The sequence below is a fragment of the Medicago truncatula genome, chromosome 7 (assembly GCF_003473485.1).
Source record: "Medicago truncatula cultivar Jemalong A17 chromosome 7, MtrunA17r5.0-ANR, whole genome shotgun sequence".
Taxonomy (NCBI): Eukaryota; Viridiplantae; Streptophyta; class Magnoliopsida; order Fabales; family Fabaceae; genus Medicago; species Medicago truncatula.
In genome coordinates this window covers 55,832,025-55,850,792 of record NC_053048.1, presented here as the reverse complement: position 1 = coordinate 55,850,792, position 18,768 = coordinate 55,832,025, and the positions used below count along the sequence as shown (strand labels likewise).

Below are 18,768 nucleotides of genomic sequence, written 5' to 3'. Positions count from 1 at the left end.
TTTGAAAAATGCATTTAATTGGTATTATCACTATTTTTTTATTTTTTATACATATGCATCTAATTATTGATAGAGATATTTCACATGCACCTAATTTAACACATTCATATAACTTCATATCACCAGGTGAATATTGTTTGTTTTTTTTAACACAAACTAGTTACAAACCCGTGCTTCGCACGGGTTGAAATAACCGCTAAGCATATTCTACAAAAATACGTAGTATTTTATTTGTAACTAATGTCAATATAATCTCTTACCATAAATTATGAGTTGAAGTATACAACTTGATGTCAATTACCAGCTATACTATTATGTTTATACACATCAACTTAGTTGTAAATAAGATACTACTAATATAGCAGTAACATTATAATAATATACCAAATTTAAGAAGCTCGGGTTGTCATTCTAGTTATAAGCTCTAATAAGAGAATGCCGAATCCAAACACATCAGTTTTCTCAGATGATTGGCCAGTCGAGAGGTACTTCGGTGCAATGTGTCCAACAGTGCCACGTACAGCAGTGGTGACATGGGAATCAGCATGATCAAGGAGCTTTGCAAGGCCAAAATCACCAACTATAGCCTCATAATCATTATCCAGAAGCACATTAGCAGCTTTTACATCTCTGTGTATGTTTTTTGGATCACATTACTCATGAAGATACAGAAGGCCCCGAGCAGCTCCAATTGCTATCCTCTTTCTTGTGTTCCAATCTAAAGCGGGTTTTCCTATTACATCACAAACATGATATGAAAAATCAGGAAAGTGAAGGTAAAAAATCAACTGGCTTTATCACTTCTCTTTACAGTAGCCACAGAGACAAGTAGTAAATAATAACAAATCAACAACCATTATCGGAATATTCGGACCAATTCTAGCCCATCACTTGAATTCTTAGCGATTAGTCAAATTATTTCCAGAAGGTAATGCTTCAAACTTCCAGTAAGACCATTTAAGGGTTTGTTGTTGGGTACAATAGTTAACTTTTTAGAGCACATGATGGTAAATGTCTTAGAGAATCATAATACTAACTGTCTTTAAACCATTAGTAATTTGTGGAATCTTTCACAATGGCACTTTGACAACATTCACACATTGATGAATCAAGGAATACAACAACCTAAAGTCAATTCCTTTAAGCTAAATTAATCTAATTGATTGAAAGAATTCACATTTCAATAATTATAAGCAAATTTTATAACAGATTTGAATGGTCTAAATACTCGAAAGTTCCTGAAAACCTGCACATAATAAATCAGTAAGTAATTCAGCCTGAATCTTAAATTTCTAACAGTTTTCTCAATCTTTCTATTTAAATTTCAAGTATAGGAACATAACCATGCACCAAACCAGTTCACTAATGTTGCTATGCTTCATGCCTGCCCTTTAATACTGACAGGAAATATCTGCAACATAAGGTAATTTTTTAGCAAACTTTATGCCGTCTTTTTACTAAGAGGACACATTTTGCAACTGGTGAGTTCGAAGTGCAACTCTTGTTTTCAGAAAAGAAACTATTTAATTTACCAATATGCCGGTTACGGCAAGTGCTGGGACTGCTCCCACAGCCACATCATGAACCTGTTACTCACACAAGGATATCAATTTTACATATATATTAGGAATAATAACTTGAAGTTGTAATGTTCTTAGTTGGGATGTACCTTGAGATAGAATGCAACTGCAGTAAATATACATCCTGCAACCAATCTTGATCCAGATACCTAATTGAAACCAAGAAATAACAATAAGAGTATCATACATGTTTTCATAAAAAGAATAAGAGTATCATACATGAAACGGAGATAAAAAAAAAATGAAAATTTGAAGATAAGTTGTTTGTGCTTTGAATTTACCAAAAGTAGGGGCTTCCGGCCTGCTCTATTTATGAGGGCTGCTCCAACACCCGTGATCACAATCTGTAAAAATAAAATCATGATTGAGTTGGATTCGGGGGGAAACACAAATCAGATCTTCCAAGAATTATTGGTTAATTTAAAAATAAGAACCTGAAGGATAGCGTATATTATACTCCCCGTCGCAGAAGGAAATCCTACGACAAAAATACACCAATAAACCAAAACAAAATAAAAATCTGAGTGCTTCATGAAGGTTATCCAAGTTTCAAAACATGCTTTAATTTTGAGCTATAGTTTACATGCAAAAAGTGATATGCAAGAAAGTATGATGGTGCTAAACATGGAATGAAGAGATACAATTACAGAATTAAGTACATGCTAGATCAAAAATACTGCCAGTATAAAAGCAAACACCGTTGATTCCCCCTAATTGCTGGCAGACCATAAGCCCTACTCCAATCTACTCATGAAGAAAAATAGGAAGATGAAAATTTTGAATGGAAATGAGTTCAGATTTGCTTAATAAATAATAACATGAGAACTGGAAAATAAACTATCATATTCAACCACTACTTTATTTTCCACCTCTCAACCTAGTAGTCCACCACACACATTCTTCAAGAGAATGAACTACTATCTAGAGTGAGTGAGCGCAAATATCTTCTTTGAAATAAATCCAGCACCTTTGGTTTTTCATCAAATAAGAAAAGCAACAAATTGCCTACATCATTGCCAGAATTTTCTTTGCAAAGGTTAGAGGAGTTGGTTAAGCTGTTAAATTTATTATAAGTGACAGTATGTCTGATTAATCTATTGATCAATAGAACTTGTAGTATTGCAAAATAACACATTAAAAAGATTTCAAAAGTAGTATTTGATTAGCAAAACCATGTGTCAGTAGGATTCAAGAATAGGACAACATGTAGTGTAATAAACTTCACTGTAATACCACTCCAATAAGCAATTCAAGTAGCACCACTCCAAAACCATACACATCGCTTCGAGCAGTCAAATGCCTTATTCATATTGACAAATAAGTTACATAACAGATATGATCACAACTGATCAATGATAACAGACACACATGTTAAAGCTTACATACATTCTTATTTTTAAACATCGGCAGAAGTCACCGGAAGATAAAGCTTACCTACATCAACTCAATTTCAAGCCGGTCATGATGAATGAAAGGATGGCGACATTGAGGATGATCATCACCGGAAGTTTACGGCGGCTAGCGAATCCTGTTTCAGAGATTCGAGTTCAATGACTGATTGAGCATCAGATTGCAAGAAATATTTGATTCAAAGATTTCAAATTCAATGAAAAAGATGGAGAGAAAGATTGAGGGCGATTCACTTCCTTGCACGTTTTTGTCTCTCTTCCTTGCAACGCTGCTGAACCAATTTATAACAACCCTTCTAATGGTCAGAACCCAAATCGTTATTCTGTCTTGCCGCTTGTTCGCCGTCTTGCAAAGCCATCTCACCGCGTCGCCATTATGCAGCCCACTGCAATACTTTGTTCTGAAACAGTGAAATTTAGAGATGAATTGTTAATTAAAATAAAGAAACAACACATAACTTCAAACACTAAGCATATATACACCCTTGATTTATTTAGGGCTAGTTTGGATTGACTTATTGTAGCTTATCTGCTGACATATGTTTTGTGAGACTGTTTGGGAGAACTTGTGGAAAAAAGCTTATGAAAATTTTCACAATCTTTTTTCGGTTTATTTTCATAAGTTCTACAATATAACTTATAAAAATAGCTTATAGCATATACAAAAACACCATTTCTATAAGCTATTTAGATAAAATTAAGATTTTTCACAATTTAGATTTAAGGACCTATCCTAGCCAATGTCATCAAAATAGCTTATAGCATACACAATTTAAGTTTTTTTTTCACAATATAAGCTATTTTTAACACCTATTATGACAACTTAACGACCAATGTAATCATCAAGGTATGTATTTTGATAAAATTAAGATTTTTCGCAATTTCTGTGAAACTGTTTTTGTATATACAAAAGCACCTATTACGACAACTTCATTTCACAATTTACCATCAGGTGCATACTGCATACCTTGATGAGGCCAGTTCCAGTAACATGATCAGCATGTACATGTGTATTCATAGCATACACAAACTTCAAACCCAATTCTTGAATGAGTGATAAGTCTCTATCTACTGTCCTATCAGCAGGGTCAATCAACTGAAGTTTTCAACAAAAAAATTCAAAAATCAAAATCATCAATCAACTAAAATTTTCATAAAAACACCAAAACAACTGAATTTTTCATAACAAAAAAAAAATCACCAATCACCAAAACAGAAGAAATCCATTATTCAATTCAACAAATAATTCTGACCCACATAAAAAAATTCCCACAGATAATCAAACAGACACTTCAGAATAATAGAAGAAACCCATCATCAAATTCAATAAATAATTCCAACCCAGATGTAAAACAAACTTCAGAAAAATCAAGTAAAAAGGCCACATACCTGACATTCTCTATTTTCACTAATCAATTCACCAGAAGTTGAATTCGATGAAATCCCTACATCAATTTTCCTGGACAAAACCAAACAACAACCCAAATCCAAAAAAAGTAAAAAAATCACCATTGATAATCAAAAAAATGGAAGAAGAAAATGAATAAGCAAGTACCTTTCCTAATCCCTTACCTCCCTTAACAGCCAAACCTCTACTTTGTACCATCCTCCAATTAATTGGTTCTGATCACCAACACAACACACAAACAGTTCCAAAATCACTCATGCATAACTCTTGAAGGTTGAATTTGATTAAATCTCAATAATGGTGAGAATGGTGGTGAGGTTCAGTCTGGGACAAGAAAGGGGAAGATTAAAAAAAAATAAAACTTGCATAAGATAATTGAGGCTACATGGGTCATGATCTTTGAATTGCATGCTGCTTTGTGAATCAAATTTGAGTGAAAAGGGAGAAAGATTTGGAGAAGATGGTGAATAGTGGGGAGGGGACGATGCATTTTTAGAAAAAGCAGGGGAAAAAAAATTCTGAAATTGTAACTACACATATATATATAGGTGAAAAGGAGAAATTACTAATTTACGAAAATGCCCTCCTATAAGGGCAAAATGGTCAAAAAAAGGGACAAAGATTGTCCTATATAGTAAGTAGACGAGCTAAATATTGGTGGAAATATGTTCTTTATACAATTTTGTGAAATATTTTATACAGGAACAAGTATAACAAAGTGATCCTCTCAAAAAAAAAAAGTATAACAAAGTTAAAATATTATTAGATATATAAGTAGAGAAATTTTTACACCAATATAAATCCTTTATAAATTAAATTACGAAATTTCTTATAAAATTCTATTTTAATGTATTAAAAAACCAATCTAAAAAATGGACAATGAATTTCATCAATTCAACTAGTGAATTAAAACTTTTTATTTATTTGAAAAATTGAAAATAAAAAAGAAAATATTAATAATATATGTATGAATAAATAAAAAAATTAAAAAGACATAATTTATTTTTAGATTGCATTGCAGATAAATAAAATTGAATAATAGATGTTATTGAATTAAAGTGGGGAATCAAACATAAAATTAAGACTAATAAAATAACAAAATGAGTTTGCTAGGAATCGAAGATGGAGGTAGAGCTAAATGCTCCGCATAAGTTTGTTTAAAGTGTTTTTTTTGTTTACTAAGTTTGTTTAAAGTTTATTTCAACAACTTTTGTAATAGCTCCTTTAATTGAATTTTTCTTTGTTAAATATAAGTGACACATTTTCGGAAGAGCTTTTGTTAAATATTGTTTGACCTTGCTTCTTCTTTAAAGTAGAAGAGAAGTTAAGAAAAAGTCAGGCCAAATACACCCTAAGAAACTTAAAAAAAAAAGTCGTGTGTAACAATATATAGATTAAGATATTTTTGTCTGCAATCTTTTATGTTCTGGCATAAATACAAGAGAAAATTTAAAATCAGCTTAAAAAATAGTCATCAATGTTATGCTCAACGTGAAACATAAACAATTTAGAATGTGATAGATAAAAAAACATCAGGGTTCATAATTCCTAGTTAAATTGGCAAAAAAATGTTGAAATTGCTTAGTCGAACGCCACAAACTCTTCAATTTATGCGTGAATTTTTAATGATTATTGTTATTTTGTCTATCGTAATAAAAAAAACATCAATTTCGTAACAAACTAATTCAGCACCAATAACTTTTATCTTATTTTATTTTCTATTTTCACTTTAAATTACAAAATTATCACATTGTTTCAAGGACATTGGTGACTTACTCAGTAGTTGAATTACTACTTGATATTGAAATTGAAGTATCTAAAAAATCCAGTGAAAAAGTGATACGACCTAATTCGAATAGGGATCACACTCCATAAATTAGAGAGAGAAACTAGAGATAAAAGAAAGAAAATATATTATATTTTTCATTAAGTCTCATAATAAGGCATACAATGCTTATACAAACTTGTGGATAGTCATAATAAGATAAGTGCATCATAACATACTCAATATCAGGGGCGGATCTCTTTAGAGACCCCCAGGTGCCACTGCACCCCCCCAGCATTTATATAAATAGCATATTAGCCATAACATTACAAAAAATATATTGGTGTTCCAGCGGTCATGTGGTCTTTAAAGCAAGTAATTGTCGCGTGTTTGAACCCCATGGCACCCTGCATCCCTCAAGTTACTTTCATGAAATTGTACCATCACACCAATTTACAATATTGTATATATTTTGAAACGTTTTAGTATATATTCTAAAACTATTTGACACCCCCGAAAAATAAACTCAAGATCCGTCACTACTCAATATCATCCCCTAACAAATGATCACTAACAAGGGAGAGCAGGTGTTTAATTTAAGAAATGTATTTATGAACTACATTGTCGTGAAATCTTGGAGATTATGCCTCGCTATAACCATCAACAAGCCACTCTATCATAGCTCGTCCTTGGTATGTTTTTCTTCTTAGGTGTTAACACCACGCCTACAAACCCTTGCATCCTTATAAATCCTGCCTGGTCTACAGAAGTAACTGTTTTTCGGTGCACAGTGAGTATCTTGTGAGCATATACACAACCCTTCCAATGCACATCCATCTTTTAATATTGTCACCCCTTCTTTAAGTCCAAGCACTTGGTTTGTCCACTCACTAGAGAAAAGACCTCGTGAATCATACTCTTCTTTAACCTTCAAAAACTTACCTGCTTTCTTATACTTACGGATTGCTCCCACAAATCCTAAGTTTCTATTTTTCCCCCAATGTGGTAACCCTCCATATTTGAACAACCCAATTTGTTCTATCTCTTCAATTATGTCTTCAAAAAGCCTAGGAGTCAATGGATCTTTACTACGGTAATATGTGATGTCGAAATCCACAGCATTCTGTGTTTCCCAAGTATGCACTAGAAGTTGTAACGTAGCGCATAAGGATTCCATTGTATAGATCTAAGCCTTTGGTTCCAACTCAACAAGCTTTTGAACATCTTGAATAAAGTTTTTTACGATTGACAAGGAAATACTAAATGTTGTTTGGTGATAGAATTCTCCCTTGATTCTAGAGTCCCATGAACACGCTGTGACCATTTGATTATCCAAACTATCTAAACATGTCCCTAATGACTGCATTCGGTTAATGAATCCAACAATAGGGTACCTAAGAAAGACTCCTACAAATATTTAAAACAAAAACAGCATTTGATGCATGTATATTTAAAATTGTAATAACTTTCTTATTTCAAAATCAAAATTTACTTTCCGTATTGATAAAGATAACAAGTATCTCATGTGATCATAAAAACAAATAAAAATACCATTGTTAGACAATCCATAACCAGTTCCCACAAGTGTTGTAGTTAGCAACTTTGCAACAATGCACTTCCCATTAACACTGAGAGTTGCTTCTTGAAGCTCCTCTGTTAATAAAAATTGTAAAAAAAAAAAAAAAAAAAAAAAAAAACTATGTTAAACAGATCAATTTTAGTTTCTACTATACTCTACGATTTTGTTTGGATATTTTAAAAAGGTGAAATGGAATTGAGTGAAACAGAGAGGAGCATAATATAACAGTTTTTATTTTACTTCATTGTTTTGGTATTTTATGATAGAACGAAACCAAGTCTCTCTTCCATTGTTTAGAAAGTAGAAAAAATAAAATGAATTATATATATTTTTTATTTACCCTTATTTAAAAATTACTCTTATGTACAATTAAAACGTATTATATTTTATTAAAATTCTATAGCTCATACAAACTCTACTCTTTTCTTAGTCATTTTCATTCACTATATATAATAGACGGAGCTAAGTAAAAATTATAGGATGACCATTTAAAAGAGGAAAGTTTAAGTCCCATGAAATATATATAGCCTGGTAGGCAACCAACAAAGGCTTTGCAAAAGCTGTGATTTACATGTATGGCCGTCTTTGAAATCTAGATACTTCAAAATGGATGACATACCGTATCTCATGTGTATCATACACCGATACCTGTCTGAATCCGATACGTATCAGAAGAGTATCCAACGATTAAATTTTATTTTTTTTAAAAACAATTATCCGATACTTTTCAAATACATTTGGGATATGAGCGATAGGCGGTGGAAAACCGATACATGATGTGTTCTATTATATTTGGTATATATGTAATTGACTAAGTAATGATGTTTTATATTTAGGATATATCATATATGTAATTGACTAATTGTGTCTCTTTGTTTGTTTGAGAACGATGCTATTGTTGATTATTGTGTGAAGGCAATTTCATTGCCGTGTCTTATCGTTTTTCTATGTCTGTTTGGTCTAGGTTTTACGTCAATTTTTTTTACTTTTGAGTTTTAGTCCATATTTTGTATTTTTGAGTTTTAATATGTAGTTTAAATTTATTTATTTTTATTGAAGTATCACAGCTGTATAGTATCTTGAATTTTAAAATTTTCCTGTATCGGCGTATCAGTGTTGTATCGTATCATGTATCTGGGCTTTATTGATGGCCATGCGTTGACTTATTTGTTTTTAATGAATTGAATATTTTAGTTTTCTTGGTTACAATTGAATATTTTAGTTTAAGAAATAAAATATTTTATAAGTATACAACCAATTTGAATCATGGAACTTTCAAACCCTTGCATGATTAAGTGTAGATAAATAATATTAGTATAATTATTTTGTGATAATTTTTGTACAATTTTCTCTCTCATAAACTCATTATATTTTTACTCTTTCGCTTTCTTTTTCTCTCTACATTGTTTTTGACCAATAAAAATAGAGAAAAAGATGTTTGTCCTAAAAGTTGTCACAAAATGGTTGCATAAATATCATTACCCAAAATGTAAATGCATGATTATTAGGTCATTTATATTTGATGTGATCTTATAGATAGTTATATGTGTGAAAGATATATTAGAAAGAGTAATGATAAAATTTTAATTAAACAACCATAAATCCCTAAAAAAAAAATATATATTATAAAGTTAACTAAACCAATGATTCTATCTCATAACTTTCAGATTTGGGGATGCAAGATACTAGAAAACAATGGAATGCGATAGAATGAATATTTATATGTTCTATTCCATCTTATTTGAATAAATTTTTAAAAGAAAATATTATGTCATTTCATTTCATTCCATCTCATTTCACATTATATCAATCCAAACATAGTCTACAAAGTTAACTTCTAGAAATACATTGACATGAAATCAAAATTAAGTTAATTAACCAGTAACTCTACGAACCGCTAATAAAGTAACCTATGAAATTATAAGTGATAGACAAATCATCATGTAGCAACTCAAAAATGATCATAGAAAGTGTAACTTATAAGAAGTCACTACACTTATTGTCTGTCACTACATATTGCAGCCTCACTAATGATCTGTCTCAATGTCACACCACTCTCTACACTTATTGTCATTGCATCCACATCAATTTTCAACACATTGTTGAGAAATTTTGTGCTTACCAGAAGTCCATTTTGGGTATCATCATCAGGACAAGTTAGCTTTGGAATGCTGTGGGAGAAGCGCGTCGCAACTTTCATTTTTCTGTTGTTTTCTGAAGCTAACGCGACTATTGATATAAGCTCTACCTCTGAGGTTGGATACACAACCTCGCTAGCTTTGCAAATGCTTTGGTCAGGGAACGCGCCATTGGAATTCGTGATGGTGCAGTTTGTGTTATTTGATGAACATTTAATTGGATCTTCTGGAGGAGTTGAAATCACTCCATAGATTACAAGGAGAAAGATAAAGAGAGTGAACTTGATTATAATTTTAGAGCATAATGAAATTAGCATTGTCTAGCTAGTTGAGCTTGATTATATCTCTCAATCAGACACGTTGATGTGCAATTTATAATTACAGAGCAAAAGTAATATGATATGGTTGTCCTTGCTTGCTGGCTTAAGGAAAATAATCTCATATGGGAAAATGGTAAACCTTACGAAATAGTCAAACCACTAAATACACCAAGGCTATTCTTCTCGAGGTGAGATCTTCTCCATTTCCTACAATAAATAACAATGTCCGTTACTATAGTTATGTAGTAAATACATGATATAAATACACACATTTTTATAATATGTGACATTAATTGAATATTTATACATCAAAAATATAGGAGAGGATCTCAACTCATTCTTATGCGTCACCTTCCCCATGATTTTCGGCATATGCTAAGATAAAAGTATCTTCCTCAATTATAAATAGAGGTTTTAAAACCGAACTAATTCAATAGAAAAACCGTAAATCGAACCAACCCAATTAAAATCGCAACAAAAAAAAAAATGTATTCACTTTGGATGTAATTGGATCACTTTTAATCAACTATGTGGTTTGGTTTAGTTTGCAATTTTTATTTTATCATCTAAACTAAACCAGGCCAAACGACAACATAATAAAAACATTATCCCTAAAAAAAACCATAATAAAAACATTAATTAAATATATGTCACATAGATTATTACACAAAGAAACTCAATGAATTTTTTTATAAAATGACATAAATATTTCATTTTTCTTATGAAAGAATATATTTTTCACTTGTTAAGTTTCTTTTTTGCTTTTTATTTAAGAAAATATGTTTATGTTTTTTTTTGTGAGGTAGTCTAGTGATTATAATTCATCTTTAAAGGTGAATAAGTAGGGTGTCTGGAATTTGAACCCTGACCCCTTCATATAATAATGCATTGTCCTACCAACTGAGCTATGCTCACGGGACAAATATATTTATGTTCTATTTGAACTTTTCAAGAATGATAAAATCTTGTTCTTTTGCATTTCTTACAAAATAGAATTACTTTTTGTCCACGTTTTTAATTTAGTCCATGTAGTTGGAAACATTGTTGAATCAAATTTAAAACATTGGTGAAAATATGTTGAGTTTTTTTTAGCTTTTTAACTTGATTTTAAAGTTGGAAATAAAAAATAGTTGTCACGAAAAAACTGCACGAACATATCTAATCCAACACGATTTCTTTACTGAAGTTAACGCTTGCAATTGGGTTAGAAACAGCGCTTCTGGTTTGAGACAACCCATCTTCCTGGCCGCACTCTGGTGGTCTTGGAGACACAGGAATTTGATGTGTCTGAGCCATGAAACATGGTCACTACAACGGCTCAAGTTTCATATCAATCAAACGGCCGAAACCATCACAGCTAGCTTTTACTCTGTGTCCGTTCCCCAATCTGACATTATGGTACGCTGGAACAATAATGATACTAACTGTATTATTCTGAATGTGGATGGAAGCTGTTTAGGTGAACTTATTCGAGCCGGTTTTGGAGGTGTTATCCGGAATTCTGCAGGGTTCTTCATCTCGGGTTTCTCAGGCTTCATCGCTGCAACAACGGACATTCTGCTTGCCGAGCTTACTGCTATTCACCGTGGACTTCTCCTGGCAGTGCAATTGGGTATTGAGGAAATGGTTTGCTACTCTGACTCCATGCTCTCCGTAAAACTACTCACTGAACATGTTCCCACCTATCATGTGTATGCCGTATTAATTCAAGACATCAAAGACATTCTAGCCACTACAGATTTCTCAATTCAACATTGTTTTAGAGAAGGGAATCAATGCGCTGACTTCATGGCGAAGCTAGGAGCAAACTCTAATGCAGATTACATTTCTCACAACACTCCTCCTCATGACCTTCTCCCTTTAATCAGGACAGACGCCATGGGAACCTTGTTTCCCAGAGCTTAAGTCTTTTTCTTTTCTTTTTCTCTTTTTTTTTTACTTGTTAGCTTTGTAACCAAAAAAAAAAACATATCTAATCCAAATCGTATTGATTTGGTTTGGTTTGGTTCGAATTTCATTTTGAAAGTCAACCGAATCAAACTTAACCGCATATTTTTTATCTTGCAGTTCACATAACTTTTAGCCTCAAAACCGAATTAAATTGCACCGCGAACACCTCAAATTATAAACATAACCACGTTGGTATTCTTGCTATTCTTGCGTTGTCTCTTTGTACTACGTCCCTTTATTTTTTTTCTTTTGATGTTTTAGGACTTCAACTATATTTCAAAACATTTGATGTTTTAGTATATTTAATATATTTTTTCAAAGTTTACCTTATGAAAAAAACACACCATAAAATTATTATAAAGAGTTGTGACCTTTATAAGGCGATTAAAAAACATCATAAGATAAAAAACGGACGGAGGAAATAGCACATCTCAATAATGTGGTATTCTTAAGTGCCGTGTTTTGGTAGTGGATATGATTAAGAGGCGATTAAAGCCTACCTCATTCATAACTATTTTATTGTGTTTGGTTAGCTGTCATTTATCAAATGATTTTCCATCATTTATAATTGGTTTAATTATTGAAATTGTCCATGTAATATAAGTAAAGATTGAAAAGTAAAGTTTGAAAAAGATTCCGTAAAATAAAAAACACATATTTTGATATAGTCATTCGAGATTTTTATTATTTATGACCCTGTAATATACGTGAAGTCCAAAAAAGTCAACTTAGAGATTATATTTTTACATGATTTTTTAGATGCATATTAAGAACGATAAAATATGACTTTACACAAAAAATTAAAAAAAAAATTGACTAGCGATAAATTAATTATGAATTTTTAAAGCGTAAAAAACTCAAAAAACTAAACAACGAAAATCTCGACCTATAAATCAAATTTTTAGCTCACTGTATGCATGCATAGACATATATAAAAATACATAAAAACGATTTGCAAAGTTTTATAGCATTTCAATGACGATTCTATTTATTTTTATTTTTAAACAAAAACGTGCAAAAATTGAAATTTTGTTCCTAATAAGCGTATACTCACAGGTCAAATTTCGTTCCCTAATTTTATAAGCATGGTTAGAACATAATAAGAATCTTCACAATGAAGTTTTGCAATTTTTAAACGAGAGACAAATTAATTATAAATTGTTTAAGAAATTCATAATTATGGAAAATAAAAAATCATAATTAATATGTTGTAAGTCTGACAAAATATATATTTTTTTTGTAAAGTCATATTTTAACATCTTAAACATGTCTAGAAAATAAATAATTCAACCTCGCCTATCATTGATTAAAGCAGCGAATAAAAAATCTTGGTCTCTAGAAATTTCTTTTTGCAAACATTCATATCTTACAATAAAACAATATTGTACATAGTATAGTATAGCATCATATTTCTCTGAAGACAATTAATTGATGGCTCTCTAAGATTAATGGCAATGCTATTAACCTACTTGTCAATATCCATGTTGTTGTTTTGGATTTCATTTGCAATGGTAAATTTCACATCCACAATTTAATTGCTCAAAAGTCTCCGAACATAGCCTAGAAAATGCACGACCATATCCTTCCTAATTCTACTCAAAATGACTCTATTTATTGGAAGCATTTTGAATCAAATTTGTTCATCTTTAAAAATGTTTTTGGTTATTTGAATCAACCTTATTTGTTGGCCTCCTTTGTTTTTACACGCTTTCAAGAGTTCTCTTATTGTTCCTTAGAGCCCTAGAAGCAGGAGGCAAAATTGAATATGTTTAACAAGGGACATCTATTTCTGTATATGTAGAGAAGAAAATTGTTGTGCATGTCATTTAGCAAATCATGATTTCTCTCTTTCTGGCTTTTCTTTCCATTATATTGAGAAATATCTAATGATGCCAAAAGAGAGTTGAAGAAGGTTGTAATCACTATGAGGATCTCCAAGATGCTCAATGACAACAAGAGGGTGTAATTATCATAAGTAAAGCTAAGATATTCAAATGGATATGGAAGGAAATTTTGCTATTTTGTTTATTTATGATGAATTTGGCTCGTCGTTTTTTATGCCCTCCAACTGTATTTTTTAAATTTATACTGTTTGAACATGAGACTTTGCCTAAGCAACCAAAGTCGAGTTACATTTAAAACAATGTAATGTTGGTGAGTTTTTCTATGATTTGGAGATTAACAAATAAAATAAAATAAAAATCTAGAGACTAAAAGTGAAAGGCAATAATGTATAATAAAAATATCAAGTAATGATCTGGTCATGAATTGAGAAAAATGAAATCAAGGATTGGTAGAAGCATAATATCCTCATCTTAACCTAAGCAATCATTAATATTCAAGGAAACACTTTAAGCTCTATGGGGGTGTTAATTCTGAGTTGAGGCTAGTCACAACAATGGGACTTCTGACATTGTGTTTCGAGTCTGTCCAAGTGAGATACCCAAAAACTACTTTATTTTCCTCCATTTTGGGACCTTCTATCCTCAACTTGTATGCCACCTTTTCATTTTTCTCCTTAAACACCAACTTGTTTGGGATAACACTAACATGGAACCCTTCAATAGGTGTAATGTTGGCTACGTAGATGGTTGGTTCCTCTCCAACATTGGTTACTGTTCTTTGAAATTCTTGTGTAATCACCTTTGATTTAACACTAGCATTATTGAAAAAGGAAATAAAAGAAGGGTAATTAAGGTCCAAAGAAGGGTTAGAACAATTGTTAAAAGACGATCTCGTGATGGCTGCGATATTCTTCTGAGTGAAGTTTAATGCACATAGAAGATTCACATAATCTTGTTTTCCTGCATCATAAACAAGTCCAGGATCAAGTGCTCTATTGGGATTGATATGTCCGGCTCCCAAAGCTAAAGGTGAAGCTGGTCTGTAACCATTACCAATGTCTGTGATGAGTTCTTTTGTGTTGTCTAACATGTCTGATGTTGTCATCATAGCCGATCTAATGGCTGCTGGGCTCCAACAAGGGTGCATTTCTTTTAAAAGTGCTGCTACACCTGCAACGTGTGGACATGACATTGATGTTCCACTTAACAAGTTGAAGTTGTTGAAGAGATTGTTCTGGAATTGCAGCTCTGTTGCTGGAACATTTTGAGGCCATGAAGCTAAGATTAGTGTTCCTGGTGCTGTGATGTCTGGTTTCAATACAAATGGACAACTATGTGATGGCCCTCTTGAGCTATAACTATCCACACTTGGTGCTGGTTTTGTACCTAAAACAGTTTTATTAAATTGCATGCTTGCTTTTGGATTAGTATTGCACTTAATGAAATCCTTGATAAGTTCTCCATTAATTGGATTCAAAAAAATAGATGGAAACTTAGTTTGAATGTAATATGTTATATCCTCAGAACTATTTGATATGAAAACACCCGCAACAACTTTTATTCTGTCCAAGTTATCCACTTGAGTAGCAAGTGTTCGGTTCTTGTCTTCACACACCACGATCTTGTTTCTTGCTCTGATGAGTTCTTTCAAATTATCACATGAGCTCAAGAAAACCATTGGGACCTTGCCTGAAGAAAAATTCCCCGGATAGAGAGACAAACCAGTGACTTTGGCTCCATTTCCAAGTGTTAAATCCCCGTGAAATTCACGATCCATTGTGCCAGCAGCAACTGTTATTACCTATTAGAGATAAAGTTAGTTAATTGTTAGTAAAGGGTGAGTTATGTTAATTATTCTTGCTATCTACTTCACTTTCATATGGACCAATCATTTCATATGTCTAAACAAAGTCTTTCGTATTTATTATTGATTAAGCTATCAATAAATGAGATACTTCGATAATATTACCCATGGTGTTCCATTGTGGAGAGTTTCAAGCACTGGTCCTCTGTTCCCTGCAGATGTAGATACAAAAATGTTTTTCTCCATAGCTGCAAATGTGGCTATAGCTACAGGATCTTCATACAAAGGTGCCTCATCAAACCCCAATGATAATGAAAGAACATCTACACCATCTGATATTGCACTATCAATTGCAGCTATTGTATCAGATGCATATGCTCCTTCTTTCCACAACACCTTGTACATGGATACATGAGCATGTGGAGCCATGCCTATTATTCGATATAAATTTGGTTAATTTTGATATGGATTCATATGTATTATAAATAAAAACCTCCAGTATTCGTTGTTGATCAAGTTAACAATAAGTGAGATATTTTAGTGATACCTATGGCTGATCCAGCGGCATAGCCGAAGAAGGATGCATCCTCAACTTTACTTCCAGCAGCAGTGGTTGAAGTGTGAGTACCATGACCGTCTATGTCACGTGTGGAGTTCATGGTTATAGTGATGTTAGGATTATTTGCTAGTAATCCTTTGTTAAAGAATCGAGCTCCTATGAGTTTTTTGTTGCACAATGAGGAATCAAATTGAGTACCATTTTCACACTTGCCTTTCCATCTTGAGGGGATATTAGGCATCTCATCATCTTTGAAGCTTTCACTTTCTGGCCAAATTCCACTGTCAATTAAACCAATGATGATGTTTTTTCCATATTGTGTTGTAGGCCATGTTCCGAAAACAGGATTGAGGCCAATGAAGTGAGGTGAGTGTGTTGTGTCTGGTTTGATAGGTAAATCCCTTATGGATGAAATATATCCGGGAGTGGTTTTCAGAGCTTCAAGCTCTAAAGGAGACAAACTTGCGCTGAAACCATTCATGACATTAGTGTAGGTATATGTGAGTTTTGGAGAAAATATATAGCTCAACTGGTCGTTGTTAGAAGTAATGTCAAGTAGTGAGGAAAGGGTGGCTAAGTACCAACTTTGTTGACTTAAGAAGGGTTTTGGCATGGCTGATAAGTTCATGTGAATAATATAGTTGTTGAAGTTTTGATCACACAATGTAGATGAAAAAAGGTGAAGGATTATGTTAAAGGATAATAGTAGATAGTGATGAATATGTGAAGCCATGGTGGAGTATTTGGTATGGCTTTAGTGCACAAGCAGAAGTGTTGAAACCATGGAGGCTTAAATAGAGATTCATGAGTTGATTAAGATCCAAGAGGTAAGGCACACTAAATCAACATATTTATCCTCAAAATTTGACTTACAAAATTAACAACACAATTTTAGAAATTCCACCAAAAAAACACACAATTTCACCAAGATGGGTAGATCTTTCATTGATTTTGATGAATAATTTAATAAAAATTTATTTTAGAGGAGAGACTAAAGTAACAAATGTTTTATAATTTAATTCACTAAATTATCATTTTACATTTTTGAAGAATAATTTTTCTAAGCCTTAAAATTTCAAACAAAAATACAAATTTAAATTATTTTTTTTAAACTCGGTATTCGATCCAAAGTGTAACTAATTTAAGTGGTCCAATCCCGCCATTAGAGAAGACCTATTTAAAGACAGAGTAAATTTTGTATGGATTAACCAACCAATTCTCCTTATTAGACTTGCTTAATCGATCCGACATTGTATGACGTCACCATCTTTGCAACTTGTGTCTGAAGGTATTTTTCTAGGAGAGCCAAACATATGTGGCCATGCTACGGATTACCATTTTGGTCCCATTTTGGACAACTTTTTTTTTGGCAAGGATTATCCAACATTGATTCCAAACTTTGACATCGTTGTTGTTGGTCTGGTCCATCAAATGTTCAAACAGAGAAGGAAAACTAGAGCAAATGAAGAGAAGCAACGCAAGAATATGTACAAACGTTAATTAAGAGGAAATATAAATTAAATTTGAGTTTAATTAGTATAAAATTTACACAGTTTTTTTTTTTTTGTCAAGTAGCTAGGTGGTTAGAGCTCACACAATTTAATTGTAGAGAAGCGGATTATCTGGAGTTCGAACCTCAGCCCCTGCATATAATATGCAATATCCGTGTCAACTGAGCTAAACTCGCGAGAATAAATTTACACAGCCTTTTGTTATGAATAAAAAAATACACTATATGTGTATGATGATCATTGAACTCGTAAAATTTTGATAATTTTAGAATTAAATTAAAATGCGTGGTTTTCAAAATGAAAATTAAAGTGAAACTCATCACTCGAGCCCCCCCTTTTTTTTTTTTACAATCACTCTTGAGTCTTGAGCACACACGTTATACGGATCACGATTTGACATATCTAAAATGATGCAAACTACAAAAAATCACTCTTATGCAATCATTAAGTAATGTTTTTTTTAAGGAAATCATTAAGTAATTTTGATAACGATAATAATTCAAACTTTTAAGAAATGACCTCGTATATTAAGTATTGGAAAAAAATTTGTTCTCACGTAAAATAAAGGTCTAAAATGAGTTTATAAAGAGTGAAAAAATTCAGCTTAGGAAATTGATTTTGTAAGATGAGTTAAACCAACATGCATTTGTTATATTAAATCAAAGTTTTTTGATTGTGCCATCTTTCAGGTACTAAGTTCAATAGTGTTGGGTATGATGAAGAGATCTATTGGAAAAAAAATCAAATCTCACGTAGAATAAGAATAAAGTCTGAAATAATTCTATAAAGAGTGACATTACTCATCTTATAATGTAGGATTTGTAATGATAGATTAAGTTCAAGATAAAAATTGAATATGAAAATAGAGTCACCTACCGTTATATCCACACACCAAGTTGAA

The 18,768-nt window shown here is 32.2% G+C and overlaps 3 protein-coding genes and 1 pseudogene across 12 annotated transcripts; 1 reads left to right on the top strand and 3 right to left on the bottom strand.

The window, feature by feature from the left end:
- Nucleotides 1-225: 225 nt before the first annotated feature.
- Nucleotides 226-4,913, bottom strand: LOC11425700 (sugar transporter ERD6-like 7). 10 transcript variants are annotated; one of them, XR_005643019.1, is made up of 8 exons: nucleotides 4,545-4,913; nucleotides 4,379-4,448; nucleotides 3,957-4,060; nucleotides 3,015-3,390; nucleotides 2,015-2,058; nucleotides 1,862-1,924; nucleotides 1,670-1,729; nucleotides 226-733 (listed from the first exon to the last, which is right to left on the bottom strand). XR_005643019.1 is itself a non-coding variant. In XM_039827593.1 (6 exons), exons 1-5 carry the CDS (start codon nucleotides 2,111-2,113, stop codon nucleotides 1,379-1,381), a joined length of 309 nt encoding a protein of 102 aa, XP_039683527.1. In that variant the 5' UTR covers nucleotides 2,114-3,008; the 3' UTR covers nucleotides 226-733; nucleotides 1,344-1,378. The 10 variants fall into 10 exon arrangements, 2 of the variants coding, with proteins under 2 accessions (XP_039683527.1, XP_039683528.1); XR_005643018.1 differs by having other exon boundaries at nucleotides 4,562-4,913; XR_003007148.2 differs by having other exon boundaries at nucleotides 239-733; nucleotides 3,957-4,085.
- A 1,825-nt stretch (nucleotides 4,914-6,738) lies between these two features.
- On the bottom strand, nucleotides 6,739-10,323 carry LOC25499782 (probable L-gulonolactone oxidase 6; annotated as a pseudogene).
- A 1,271-nt stretch (nucleotides 10,324-11,594) lies between these two features.
- On the top strand, nucleotides 11,595-12,104 carry LOC112416754 (uncharacterized). The gene has a single exon (XM_024771140.1). The coding sequence runs from the start codon at nucleotides 11,595-11,597 to the stop codon at nucleotides 12,102-12,104; it is 510 nt and encodes a 169-aa protein (XP_024626908.1).
- Nucleotides 12,105-14,383: 2,279 nt separating this feature from the next.
- Nucleotides 14,384-17,156, bottom strand: LOC11426712 (subtilisin-like protease SBT3). The gene is made up of 3 exons (XM_003626546.3): nucleotides 16,345-17,156; nucleotides 15,963-16,228; nucleotides 14,384-15,794 (listed from the first exon to the last, which is right to left on the bottom strand). The coding sequence occupies exons 1-3, from the start codon at nucleotides 17,087-17,089 to the stop codon at nucleotides 14,508-14,510; spliced, it is 2,298 nt and encodes a 765-aa protein (XP_003626594.2). The 5' UTR covers nucleotides 17,090-17,156; the 3' UTR covers nucleotides 14,384-14,507.
- Nucleotides 17,157-18,768: the final 1,612 nt, after the last annotated feature.